We start from the raw sequence: 14316 nt of genomic DNA on the forward strand, positions 1-14316 counted from the left end.
ACAATGTTCAGGAAAATGACACTGAAATCTGTCCCATCAGCTGATCAGTATCTGCTGGCTCTTACTTGTATCAGCTCTCACATTCAAAAAGTCTCTGAGCAATCCTTATTTTTTGCCTCTGTACATCACCACAATGGATTTGAAACAAAGCTCTCAAGATGTTATTGACGTGTAGACGTTGAGCGTTAATTCAACAGGTTTTACAAAAATATTGTATTAATTGGAATGACAGCCATTTTTATACATATTACCGCATTTTCAAAGGCTCAAAAGTAATTGGACAATTGAAAATTAGTATCATGGCTAGGTGTGGCCTATTCCAGTGTTACTTCGTGACAAATTTGAGAGATAAAAGGTCTGAAGTGATTCCAAGTGTTGAATTTGCATTTGGTAGCTGTTCATGGGAACTCTCAATACGTGGTCCAAAGAGGTGTCGATGCAAAAGAAGGAGGCCATCATTAGGCTGAAAAAACAAAACAAACCTATCAGACAGATAGCAGAAACATTACAAGTTGCCAAATCAACAAGTTGGTATATTGTCAAAAAGAAGGAATCCACTGGCAGCCTCATCAACACCAAAAGGCCTGGAAGACCACGGAAGAAAACTAAAGTGGATGATCTCAGAATTCTTTCCTTGTTGAAGAAAAACCCCTTCGCAACATCTAGCCAGGTCAAGAATACTCCCAAGGAGGTAGGCATATCATTGTCAAAGTCTACAATCAAGAGAGGCCTTCATGAAAGTAAATAAAGAGAGTTTACCACAAGGTGCAAACCACTGGTAACACTCAGGATCAGAAAGGCCAGATAAGAATTTGCCAGAAAACATCTAAAAAAGCCTAGTTCTGGATTAACTTGGACCAGAATGATGGGAAGACAAGAGTATGGAGAAGGAAAGGAACGGCTCATGATCCAAAGCATACCACAGTATCTGTCAAACATGATGGAGGTAGTGTTATAGCATGGGCATGTATGAATGCCAACTGGGTCAGTGTTGTCTATTGATGATGTGACTGCTGATAGAAGTAGCAGGATAAATTCTGAAGTGTACGTGGCTATACTATCTGCTCAGATTCAGCCAAATGCTGCAAAACTGATAGGACAGTGCTTCACTGTACAGATGGATATTGACCCAATAAATAATGCGAAAGCAACCCAAAAGCTTCTCAAGACAAAGAAGTTGAATATTCTTCAATGGCCAAGTCAGTCACCTGACATCAACCCAAGTGAGTATTCTTTTCACTTACTGAAGAGAAAACTGAAGGCAGAAAGACCCACAAACCAACAACAAGTCAAGGCAACTCCAGTAAAGGCCAAGCAAACCATCTCAAGGGGGGAAACTCAACATTTGGTGATGTCCATGGGTTCCAGACTTCAGGCAGTCATGACCTACAAGGATTTTCATCCAAGTATTTTTGTTAAACCCCTTGAATTAAAGCTGAAAGTCTACACTTAAATCACATCTTGATGGCTTCATTTCAAATTCATTGTGGTAGTGTAAAGAGGCAAAATACGAAAATTGTGTCAATGTCAAAATAATTATTAACCTAACTGTATTTGCTTTTCCTGTGGGTTTTTGCATTCCATGAAAAATGTTCAACATGGTGCTTGAATTTGTTTGGAGAGCATCTTTAATCACAGGGTCTTTACAGCCAAAAACCACTATATCCAGAAAGCATTCAGAGAGCACATACAGTATCTCCATAAATTTGTTATTTTAATGACAGAAAATTTTTTGACAATTTTAATCTGTGTTTGGATTCTAATATGCATAAAAATAAACAAGAATGCCTAAATGCTGGGAATGCTGGGGCTTTGGGAAGAATAAATTGTGAAAATGTTAAAGAGAGACTTAATTTCTTATGTTGTTGTAGCATTGGCAGTGCAGGATGTAGGATTGGATTTATAATGTTCATTGGTCACCAGTCAAAAATGCCCAATCCAAATATGCTATAAAACCAAATTTGGTGATGACTGGATGAAGTTTGAAATTCAAGGTTGGACCTAGGATTTTGCCACCATACATCACAGTTCAGGAGTTCGGTATACTTTCAATAGTTTTCAGTGACATTTTAATAGCAGCACTTTAACATTAGATGGCAACTAGACAGGCAACTTTTCAGCCTGTTGGCTAGGGTAGCCACCCAGTACAACACTCACCTGTCCAGACCACCCATCCACAGCTTGTGAGGTTGCTGTAGTCTGTGGTCACCGAATGTTTGGTGTTTTGTCCTGTCAGCACTCAGGCTCCATCCCTCCATCCTCTCTTCTCCCTTAATAGACTGATCGCCGGTGATTCCATAATCAAGAGTTTTGCTTCATACTGATGGTTTTTTAACAATCATACTTTTGAATTTTACAACCTCACATTGCAGTACTATAACTGCCTGAGGGCTATGTTCAACTCTAGAAAGAAAACAGAAAGATTGCTAACTTTAAGTAGGACTTTCATTGGCTTTCTGATGAACTGCAGAAGAAGGACTCTCTTCTTTCCAGCATCATGGATGGGCAGCTGGTTTGAAGTTGATCGGATGAACGGTTGATGAGAAAATTGAAATACAGACAAACAGACACACGTTACAGTCCACATGAACAAGATGATGGTGAGGAAGATAACGTAATTACGGATAACGAAACTGATAATTTCTGGGGATTATCTAAGGTTTGGAGCCCTGACTGACTGCTTTGGAAAATGTAAAGTCACGGAAATCAATATTTCTTTGGAGGTTTGCATCAGCTGTGACCTTCTCTAGATGAGTAATCAAATGTATGGTGTTGAATGACATGAGTTTTAAGTGAATACTTTCAGGCCTGGGTGTTTATAGGATAGGAAGCTGTCAGTTAACATGATTTACTAAATGGATTTCCACTCTAACCAACAATCATATAACAAACATGACATATGTAAAGATGTAAAAGAAAAAAGTAGCCCCATTTTATCTTTCGTAGCAATGCTGAAGTATATCAAGGGGTTGGTCTGCTTGGCTGATTTCAACAAATACAATGGTAGGGGCAACAAAAGATAGGGACAGTCAAAGACAAAGACATTGAAAGGCAGAGACAGTGAAAGATGGAGACTGAGGAGCCACAGGACATCAGAAGACAAAGGGGAGGCCACTATTGCATTGGTCCTGGATGTAAAAATGAGTTTTACAGGGTTAAAGCCAAGGACAAAACAGTCCATTTTCAGAAATGGCCACTGAAACGGAGAGCAGTACTGCTGCATTGCCGGAAGTTGCTCCGTCTGTTTTCAATTTCACCGCATATAAGGTGTGCGCTACTGACCGACCAACATACTCTGACAACAGCAGTACAGGGGCATCCATCTGCTGCAGGCAAACAGTGCTAAATGCACCAGCCCTGCAGAGAAAAGACTGGAAGGGCATTTAGCAAACCACAATAGTCGGCAGGTACTAAAACATCAACTATGTCCATACCAAAAAATCAGCATTCACCAACATTTGTCAAAGAAACGTAGCTGTTTGATATGAACATCATCATTGACTGCAATAAACTTCCACTAGAGTGTCTGTCTGAGTGTCTCACTCTCATTGAACAGATCTTTCTCTCCAAACAGCAGCACGCATGTTGTCCCCTTCCAATCCCAACACACAGTCAGACACACATCAAACAAGTCTAAAGATTTCCACAGCATCTCTACAGCATAGTAGTTATCTGATGGGAGTTGGCTATACATTAGCAGCCAAAATGACTGTAGGTAATTAAAAATGAACCAGAGCCATTATTAACACCTGGGTATGAAAGTATTCACCTAAAACTCATGTCATTCCACACCATACATTTGATTCCTCATCCAGAGAAAGTCAAAAATGATGCAAACCCCCAAAGAAGTATTTCTTACCGTGACTTCCTGTTTTCCAAAGCATTCAGTCAGGACTCCACATGTTTATTACCCTTTTCATTATCTGTAATTCTGTTTTCTTCCTCATCATCAGCTTGTTTCTTCCCTTTGCAATGCGTGCAACAAAGTTTTTAAGCTAGCTTTTTCTTCACATGGCCGAAAAGCTGTCACACAAGACTAATGGCAAATTAAAAAAATATATCATAGCCATCATGAACCAACATAATGCACGATAGTTTACTTTTGGAACACTATCTTACCTTTTCAACCCAAAGTGCTGACTGTCTGACCATCCATCCTTTGCTGGAGGCCTGACTTGTTTTTGTTGTGTTTTTACTACCCAGTTGGCCCATAACATAATAAGCATTTTTGATGGCTGATTTCAGCTCTACGTGCTCACTAGTGCACTGGTTTTATTTCTAACCATCATATCCATAACACTAATAAATCAACAATATAAACCAATAGTAGCAGAGGTAGACCAAATAATATATTTATGCATATGGCAATTTTTCATTATTTCAGTCTAGTTTTTGTCTTTTACTGAACATATATTTGAGATACAATGCAAATAATACTGGAGCTCTCTCTTGATCCTGGTCTGCAATAACATACAACAGCCACTTCATGACAGGTACGATCAGTTGCTAATCAGTCTTTAAAAAATGGTACTAGTAATTAATATCTTTTACAACACCTAGTAAAAACAGAAAATCAAAGTAAATACCATAATAGAAACCCGACATTAATAAAAGGATACAAGATAGAAAGAGTACTTTATTAATCCCAAAGGGAAACTAGTGTTACGACTCAGAATTGCTTCACTGTCTTCAGTGGCCAGCGGAACCAACCGACCATGTTACGTAGGCAATGGCGTCACTCTAGAATGGTGCTATGGGCACTATTACTGGAATAAGTAGCCTGAGATTAAACTAGAGAGTAAGAGGAGGGATCCAGGGAGTGAGTAAGGAGTGTGAGGAATGTTTATGAACAGTCAGATGGAGAGGATTGTACCACCTGTCTGATGCAGTTCTCGAGAAAGCTTCAAACATAACTTCTACATGTTACTTGACGTGAAGAAAAAATGAACACAGATGAACAACATAAATAATGATGTCACATAAACGAATGTTGCTTTATGAGTTTGTGAATAGAACACATTACTCCCATCAGGCTACCGACAGGCACACTTTGAACAGGCACTGCACTAGTACAACAAGACAATGACACAGTCAAGGCAATGCAGGAGTGGCCCAGGGACAACTCTGTGAATGTCCTTGAGTAGCCCAGCTTGGGCCCTGACTTGAACTAAATAGAACATCTCTGGAAAGACCTGAAAATGGCTGTCCCCATCCAACCTGACAGAGCTTGAGAGGATCCGCAGAGAAGAATGGCAGAAAACCCCCAGAATTCAGGTGTGCAAAGTTTGTTGCATCATACCCAAGAAGACTCAAGGCTGTAATCACTGCCAAAGGTGCTTCAAGTAGCTACTAAGTAAATGGTCTGAATAATAATTTCAGTATGATATTTGAGTTTTTCCTTTTGTAATACATTTGCAAAAAAATGTAAATTTCTGCTGTCGCTTTGTAATTCTGGGGTATTGAGTGTATATTGATGAAGGAGAAAATGAAAGTAAATGGAAAAAAGATAAGCTGAAATTTTCATTGTATGTATGGCAAATAATAACAAATCTGTCAAACCTGCAAGAGCACAATACTTTGCCATGATCATCTCCAAAAATTCCCACAGTCCCAAAGTTGCTGCTACCTGTCCTAAGCTGACCACAGCCATTTGTGGGGACTTTTCAAAGTTTTTCTCAACAAAAATTGATCACATATGATCTAATATTTCACCATATGCCCACTATCCCTCTCTGGTGTCTGTCTGCTCTGCCATCCTTAAGGAATTTCAGCCTGTGTCTCTGTCCCATATTTATGACACAATCTTTCACACAAAGTCCACCACCTGCCTGGACATTGTTCCTAAATACTTTTTAAAGGAAGTATTGGACACTGTGGGACCCTCGATTTCTCTAATTATAAATAGGAGTTTTGCAAAAGGAACCGTCCTGGAGTGTTTTAAACATTCATTAGTCCAACCTCTTATTAAAAAGCCTAACCTTGACGAATCAGAACTAAATAATTTCCGTCCCCTATTCAAGCTCCCATTCCTGCCCAAAGTTCTGGAGAAAGTGGTCTATACACAGCTTCTGTCTTATTTAGGCAATAATAACATCATGGAGAAATTCCAGTCAGGCTTCAGAGCTCATCATAGCACAGAATCTGTTCTTCTTAAAGTCTCAAATTATGTACCGCTGTCTTTAGACTGTGGTAAATGTGCAATTTAAATTTTTTTAGACCTCTGCGCAGCTTTTGACTCAATTGATCATTGCATTCTTTTAAACCATCCCAGGTTGGCATTCAGGACACTGCCCTCAAGTGGTTTCCCTCCTACCTAACAGACAGTTCTTTCTCTGTTAAAATTTGGAGCTTCTCCTCCTTTATTCCTCTATCCCAATCACTTGTGGACCTCACGATTCCAATTTAGGGCCCATTTTATTTGCTTTGTATACTCTCCCTTTAGGCTCCATCTTCTGCAAGCACAATGTCCTCTTTCACTGCTATGTCGATGACACGCAAATATACCTTCTATTGAATCCGGGAGATTCAATAGACATCTGACTGTTCCATGGTGAGTAATCACCTGCACACTGCCAGACTAATGTTTCCAGCTCTTACCAGAACTCAGTGATAACTTTGGCTGGCGTCTCTCTCTACTCACCTCTCTGGAAAGCACTGGACCTCCATCCTCAGCCTCAATGGTTCCTCCTCTCACTTCTCTCCCCACTGATCAAGATTTTTCATGCTCGCCTATTTCAAATATTATTTCCACAGAATGAAGGGGTAGAGGGATCAGAAGACAAGTAGGAAGAGGCATGATGACCAGCCATGTCAGAGCTGACGAGAAGAAGCCTCAGATTAGTAAAAGCTAGTGACAAGCAAGGTGACACGCAATGGAGGAGACGAACCAGGAAACAGGGTAGGAAAGCCAGTCTCAAAATTAAAAACAAACGGGAAAATGAACACAGACCACTACTCTCTATCATCCTCAGCAATGTCTGCTCCCTGAGAAATAAGATACATGAACTTCAAGCAAATGTTAACTATATACATGAATATTAAAACGCTTCCATCCTGGCATTCATGGAAACATGGCTTGACAGTTGCATTGTCAATCATGCAAGCTTTATTGACGGTTTCTGCGCCCCCTTAAGACTCGATAGATACAAAGTACCAGTAAAGTACACTGAGGCAGAGTTTGTTTTTATATCGACATACACTGATGCTCTGGAGCCATCATTTGTTAGAGTCTGTGTAAGCCTGATATAGAGCTCTTTGATGTGTCACTCCATCCTTTTTATCTACCAAGAGAATTCTCTTTTGCTATTTTTTATACTTGTTTACATCCATCCCAAACTGAATGCCAACACTGCCTCTGAACACATAATGAATACTGTAGATAGACTGGATTTGATTTCCCCTTGCTCCCTCAAATTTATTTTGGGAGATTTTAACCACGGCTCCATGGAAAAATCTCTGAAAAGATTCCAGAAATATATCACAAGTACCACAGGTTTTGACAGGGGTCTTGACAAGTGCTATGGTTCTGTTTCTGGGGCCTATTAATCTCTGCCCCTCCCTCCTCTTGGAACTCCCGATCACAATTCCATTTTCCTTGCACCTGAATGCAGACCAGTTGTACAGAGAACAAAGAAAGTGGTCAAGTGTATAAAACAGTGTACTTTGCAAGGCATTGAAGCGCAAAGGGTTTTTTTTGAAGGTACAACCTGGGATGTATTTTTAAAACCAGGTCCTATTCCACAGAACAAGCTAGTACTGTCTCATCTTACATATCCTTCTTTGTAGACAATATTATCCCTACCGAAACAATGAATATTTCTCCCAACAAAAAACCTTTGATCACAAAAGACCTCAAAACTATTGTCATCAAAAAGAAAAGATTGCTCTTCACTGAATCCATGTTGAAGAAAAAATAAACAGCAGGCAATCAAACAAGCTAAAACATCTTATAAGATCAAAATTGGACAAAATTCAAACAGGGTAATCTCCAGGCAGCCTGGTAGAGGATTAAGACTATGACAGCAGTTAATTCCATGAGGGACTTCAAACCTGTCTGTGTGTGGCTGGGAGAACTGATGAATACCTCCCCAATGATCTAAACTCCTTCTACGCTAGGTTTGAGAAACATTATCAATCACAAATGGCAGACACCATCAGCAGCCTGACCCCGGGTGACCCCATTAACGTTGATTCTGTGGTAAGTGTTTGAAAAGGACACAGGCCAAGAAAGCCCCTGGCCCAGATAATGTTAGCGGCCATACTCTGAAATACTACGCCTAGCAGCTAGGAGGAATATTCCAGCAGTTATTTCAGAGCTCTCCAGCTACTTCTACAGTCCCACAGTCACGGAAACATTGTACCATTATGCCCATCCCCAAGAAGAACAGCCCCAAGGTCCTGAATGACCTCAGACATATGTCCCTCACCTCTCTTGTCATTAAGGTCTTTTAGAGGATCGTGAAAAGCCACTTCACCAATGCCACAGCCACACAGATGGACCCTCTTTAGTTTGTGTATCACGCCAACACAGGGATTAACAATGCCAAACTTTTTATACTGAACAGTATCCATGAACATCTAGAGGTCTGCCTTCAACACCCTACAACCTCAAATCCTGGCTAGAAACTTATGAACGGCTTCAACTTGGATCACCAGCTAATTATGGACATCCTCTCCCTAAGAACACAGAAGGTGCTGGTCAATAAAAGGCTCTCCGAACCTCCAGCACACATCCACTGGCTACCCCCAGAGCTATGTCCTCTCACCCCCTGTTCATCTTGTACACAGCTGACTGCAGAAGTTGCCATCCTAATCGCCACCTGGGGAAGTTTGTGCATGATACTGTTCTCCTTTCCCTGCTCTTAGGCCCTTCCCAAGATCACGGGCCTGAGTTTGTGGAATGGTGTGGCAGCTCTTGTTTGGAAGTTGTCACTAAGACCAAGGAGATGTGGAAGAACCAGTGGAAGTTGTAAACTAGTACAAATACCTGATACCTGGATACTGTCATTGACGACATTGCATTTTGAAGCCAACAGAGGTGATCATCAAAAAGTGCCAACAGGGACATAAAATTGAAGGAAACTACACTCCTTTGGGGTAAGCAGAAATGTAACACATTTTACAACTCTTTCAATTAAAACATAATAACCTTCTCATTCATTTGCTGGTTTTACTCGCTCGCAATCCAAAACAAGAAGTGCCTTCAGAACACTATGAACACCTGCTTGAAAATCACCCCCTCCAGTCCCTGAGCACACTGCACAATCAGCAAATCCTCTGGAAAGTCCTCTCCATCGTACCGGACCCCAAACATGTCCTACACCGGGCCCCTGAATGACTGCTGTCTTGCAGGTGTCTGCACTGGGACTAACCGGAGGAATGCAGTCTTCACATATGAGGCTGTTTGCCTACTAAACTCTAGTCTGCTCCAAGCCCCCTCTTCCTCTCTCGCCTGGAACTAACCCCCACACCTACAGTACTGCCACGGTCCCAGCACCCACATGCCATGTGACCATTGTTGTTTGTCTTGTATTGTCTTATATGTCCTGTTTCTATGTCTGTTACTATGCCTGCCTCAGGAATTTCCCCTCTGGGGTACTTTTTTTTTTTGAATTTGAATTTGAATTTGAATTTGAATTTGAATTTGAATTTGAATTTGAATTTGAAAAGTTCTTCGGTTATTACTCTCCTCACGGTTTCCTTTGAATACCATGGCTGGCCTAGCATTTGTAATTACTGCACCTGAGATAATGTCCTCTGCTGTGACTATTGGTGTTATGAAGATGTGGTGAAGAGTGGATACCACACAGTCACAATAAAAACATCCTTTGAGGAATTATGGGTTTTACACCACAAGGTTTCCACTCAACTTTTCTAGCTTATTTTGTTATGTGTTTGTGGTTTCTGCTTTTTGTTACCTATACGTATTTTTTCTTTATGTATTTTAATACATACATATATTATAAAACATTAAAACTGAAATTTTAAGTGTTAAACCCTTAATAAATTAAAAGTGAAGAAGTTTTAAAACTTTTATGTTTTTTATTTAGTCCTAAATATTTGATGTTAAAGATATATACTTCAGATTCGAAACCAAACATTCTTTCTGCTTTCACTCATATCGTCTCACATGTGCCAGTGCAGATGGAGACTAGTCAGTTGAGTTCTCTTCTGTGGATCAGACAAAGGTTTTTGTTTTTATCAAAGTGTCATTAAAGTCTCTCTGTTCCCTGCACAGATGGGATGAACTGCATGAACAAGGACCATGGCTGCGCCCATATCTGCAGAGAAGCTCCAGGCAAAGGCGGGGTGTCGTGCGAGTGCCGTCCTGGCTTTGAGCTGGCCAAAAACCAGAAAGACTGTACATGTATGTATCACACCTGACCTCAGTGCAACCCCGCATCCCCACACTGACCCACACACGTCCCAGCAAGTGACTGTGCTTTTAGGTCAACCTTTAGTGCTTGAGGTATGTGTCGGGCTTATTTACATTAAATGTGTATGTGTTGACAGTCCTACATGTAGTCAAATGCAATTTTGCATAACATTTTCTGTCATCTGTTAATCATTAGTCAGTTGACTTGATACTTTATTGTACAATTCACATGGCAACGAGGTATTAACACTTTGTTTTATAGACTTAATTTTATATAGGAACTGTGGCAATGAAGGATTTAAACTGTTCCTGTAATAAACATCTGTAATAGCAATGATGCACAAGTTCCAGTAGGCCTTCAACAATAAAATATGAGAGTGGACATTTTATACCAAAATCAGTTAAGCATTTCAGACCAAGCTGAAGGTGCTGAAGGATTCAGTAGAGAGATTTCATGTCTCTAAATCCCCCCTCACCACTCCATCCCTCTGCTGAGTGCCTGCAGCCTGGAATTTAGGGCTTGCTGTCTTTGAGAGGGGAAAATAAGCTTTTAGTTACACTTTGTTTGGCAACACATCTTGTTCTCCCTCAGACGGTGAGAGTTTAAAGATTGTGAAAGCTACTGAAAGGCTCTAATGCGTCCCCCGCTGTGGTAAAATTTCATTAGCAGCAAGGGACACAGTGCTGGGCCAGCTTGTTGAGCATGGCGGCACAGGACGGTAGTAAATGAGTCATGAAAGACACGGCAGCTATGTCTACAACGTACATACACCCCCCCCCATCTCCTCTCTGTCTCTCTCTATAATCACCTCTCTCCTTCTTTTTCTGTTGTGTTCTGTCTCCCACATCCTCTCCCTCCTTCACTTTCTTCCTCCTTCTTTCTCCTTTTTTTATTTCTATCTTCCTTTCTTCCCTTATACTTCCTCCCTTTCTTGCTAGAGTTACCAATAAATGAAAAGTCCCCAGGTTAGGGAACTACAAAGCCTAGAAAAGATCCCAAAACTTCACTGAGGGTATTCATGCTTGCTTTCCCTCTTAATGTCGACAAATGTGAAATCAAATTAGGAAGAAGTAAAGATACTGGACAAATCAAAAATTTTTCTCATAGTGAGTGTTTGACAAATCAGCTATGTTTATTGCAGCAAACTCTATCTCAGTTTGTGGCCTGTTAAAAAGCAGTACATAGCTGGCAGTTTTAGGGCCAAGGAACTAAAGTTGAAACCTGGTTTGCCTGGAGGATAAGGGCTGAAGTTCCTGAGTGCTCCAAAAAGTGTTAATTAAAGTTCTTACTGTTACTGTACAATGTACTTTACTTTTTTTCTCTCTTTCCATTACACAGGAGATGGTTAAGGTGGATGGAGAACATACAAAGTGTAGAACTGTCACACCAGAGATCGTTATTCACATCCACAGCCCTGTCTGTGGTTTAGGAAACAAATGCACTTTGGTTAAGGTTAGGGAAAGACACATGTCTGAAGTCACTGTGAACTTTTTCTGTATTAAACCATACCAGGCCCTTTCCCCAATCCTAACCAAGTGCTGTGAGTGTCAAAACATAACCATAAAAAAGTTTAATAATGTTGTAGTTACTACAAGTGGATATTGTACTGCAATATCAGATATTTTTTGTGGAAAACAAATACTTTTTCAACATTTTACTCATACATTCACTAGCAACATAATTGCGACTTCCCAAATACGTAACCTTAATCAAAGGGCTTTTGTTGTCTAAACCACAGACGGGACTCTGGATGTGACCCTCAGTCTTCGCTGTGACAGTTGTAAACTTTGTATGTCCCCCACTAACCTCAAGCACCTTTTTTTATGACTCTGCTGCTGTCAATAAATGTGGCTTCATTCGTTCAACAAATATGTTGCCTCTGGACATAATCCAGCAAGAGATTATGTTTCCTACAAAATCTATTTACTAGAAATATAATTTCTAGGAGACAGAATTTCTTTTTCTTCTCTTTTTTCTGCTACTTCCATTTTATGCCTTGCTCTCTCAATTTATCTCCGTCACCCTTTTTCTGTTTCCCTCTCCCTCCCTATTTTATATTATATTCTAGCATTCTCTTATCCTTTTATGACCTACCTGTCAAGTCAAGCCCTACATCCAGTCGGACATCATTTTGCTTTTTTATTAGGGCACATTATAAATGTCCTTCTGTGGCTTCTGTCTGGTACATTAGGCCCAACTGTCTTCCCATATCATTAATGTAGCTAAATAATTAGTTGGCATTAAAAATCTCTCGAGTCTTGTGTTAAACATACTGTACAAGAGTAAGACTTAAACATGTTTGTTGTCCTCAGTGACGTGTAACTATGGAAATGGGGGGTGTCAGCACACATGTGATGACACGGACACCGGGCCAGTGTGTGGCTGCCATCAGAAATATGCCCTGCACTCAGACAGCAAGACCTGCATCGGTAAGTGACAACCATAGTGGCTTCCCATTTAACGTACACACACATACACTGAAGAGGTCACAGCTGTTGAACTGTAACATCTGTAGTATGATAGAAGTTGGTGAGAAAGAGCGCTTTAACAGAATTATTTCTATAACCAGCTCTGCACTCATTTAGAAATATAATCAATCCACACTGTCAATAATGACACGGATGAGACTCAGTTATGCACAGTACTGTGCAACAGTGTAGCAATGCTGCTGTTAGGAAATGCTGGCAGTGACAAAAATTGATGAATTCATGAAAGCTGTAGTCCGTTTCATGCAGGCTATTGCAGACTATACCCCTTCATCTAACCTGCATTAGTTGTCTCACTTCTCTTCTACCAAACCCACCAAAACAACCACTGTAAGGCTTCTTAGTGGAAAAAAAAAAAAAAAAATTTATCATGAATAATTCCAGTTCTGTACATGATGAAATCAAATCAGCATCTACTCCAGAGTGAGCATGAACGTTCAATTCACACATTTTTGATAGCATTTTTATTTTGAACACAAAATTAAAGTCATTACTCACATTAGTGCTAGGATCTCAAAATTGGACAAAAGTTGAAAATTCTTTTTTCAGTTTTACCTCTATAATAACTTGAGTCTGCTTTGCATACTGCAGAGAGTACTTGGTTTAATTTCAGGCAACTATTAAACTATTCCTTGAGATTCATCCATTTTCTCTACATCTTTGCTAATGGGTCTCTTCTCAGTCTCTGCCATCCATCATCTCAGCCACATAAGCACCTATGTCTCGAACGCACAAACCACATATACTTTGATAACGCCCATAGTAAGTTGCAGAGGGAGTATCACAGTGTTAAAGTGCCAAGTAATGAGCAGTAGTATGTGTGGCGTATTAGAGAAACGGCTGTGGTGGCTGACGAAAAACACATTCATCATGTCTGAATTCAGTTGACTCAGTGAGCCCAGAAAGGAACCAGGAGACAGCTCTCTCTGCTCAAACAGTTCATTTGTACATATGACTGTCAACAGGAGCGTGCATCCACCTCCTGGCTCTCGCATAGATAAAATTGGATTAGATCAGATTAGATTAGATTAGATTAGATTAGATTAGATTAGATTAGATTAGATTAGATTAGATTAGATTAGATTTTTATTGTCATTCCACAGAGTAGAAGTACTGAGAAAGCGAAATGCAGTTTAGCATCTAACCAGAAGTGCAAAAAGCAGTGAAGTGCTGAGTAATGTGCATATTTATAGTGATATATGCAGTGGCATGACAAAGTTGTGGTACCCTGGTCAAAATTTATGTTACTGTGAATAGTTAAGTGAGTAGAAGATTAACTGATCTCCAAAGGGCATAGATCTTCAAAATTTAAAGATGAAACAATTGTCCTCAAAATTTCAATCAAGGTTGGTGTAGTATTTTTGTTTTGTATAATTTTAGGGTTAAAAAAGGAAAAGAACACCATATTGAAGTTTGGGTACCTTAAGAGATTTGAGCTCTCAGATAACTTTTAC

The 14316-nt window shown here is 40.0% G+C and overlaps 1 protein-coding gene across 2 annotated transcripts in view; it reads left to right on the forward strand.

Moving 5' to 3' along the window:
- The window catches only part of scube1 (signal peptide, CUB domain, EGF-like 1), a 147438-nt gene that overhangs the window by 68004 nt on the left and 65118 nt on the right, over positions 1–14316 (forward strand). For both annotated transcript variants that reach the window (XM_040145977.1, XM_040145986.1), the window contains exons 5-6: positions 10238–10366; positions 12689–12805. In XM_040145977.1, coding sequence (XP_040001911.1) covers positions 10238–10366; positions 12689–12805 — 246 coding nt within the window. The remainder of the gene's footprint in view (positions 1–10237; positions 10367–12688; positions 12806–14316) is intronic.

This window comes from Xiphias gladius, chromosome 2 (assembly GCF_016859285.1).
Source record: "Xiphias gladius isolate SHS-SW01 ecotype Sanya breed wild chromosome 2, ASM1685928v1, whole genome shotgun sequence".
In the NCBI taxonomy this organism is placed as follows: domain Eukaryota; kingdom Metazoa; phylum Chordata; class Actinopteri; order Istiophoriformes; family Xiphiidae; genus Xiphias; species Xiphias gladius.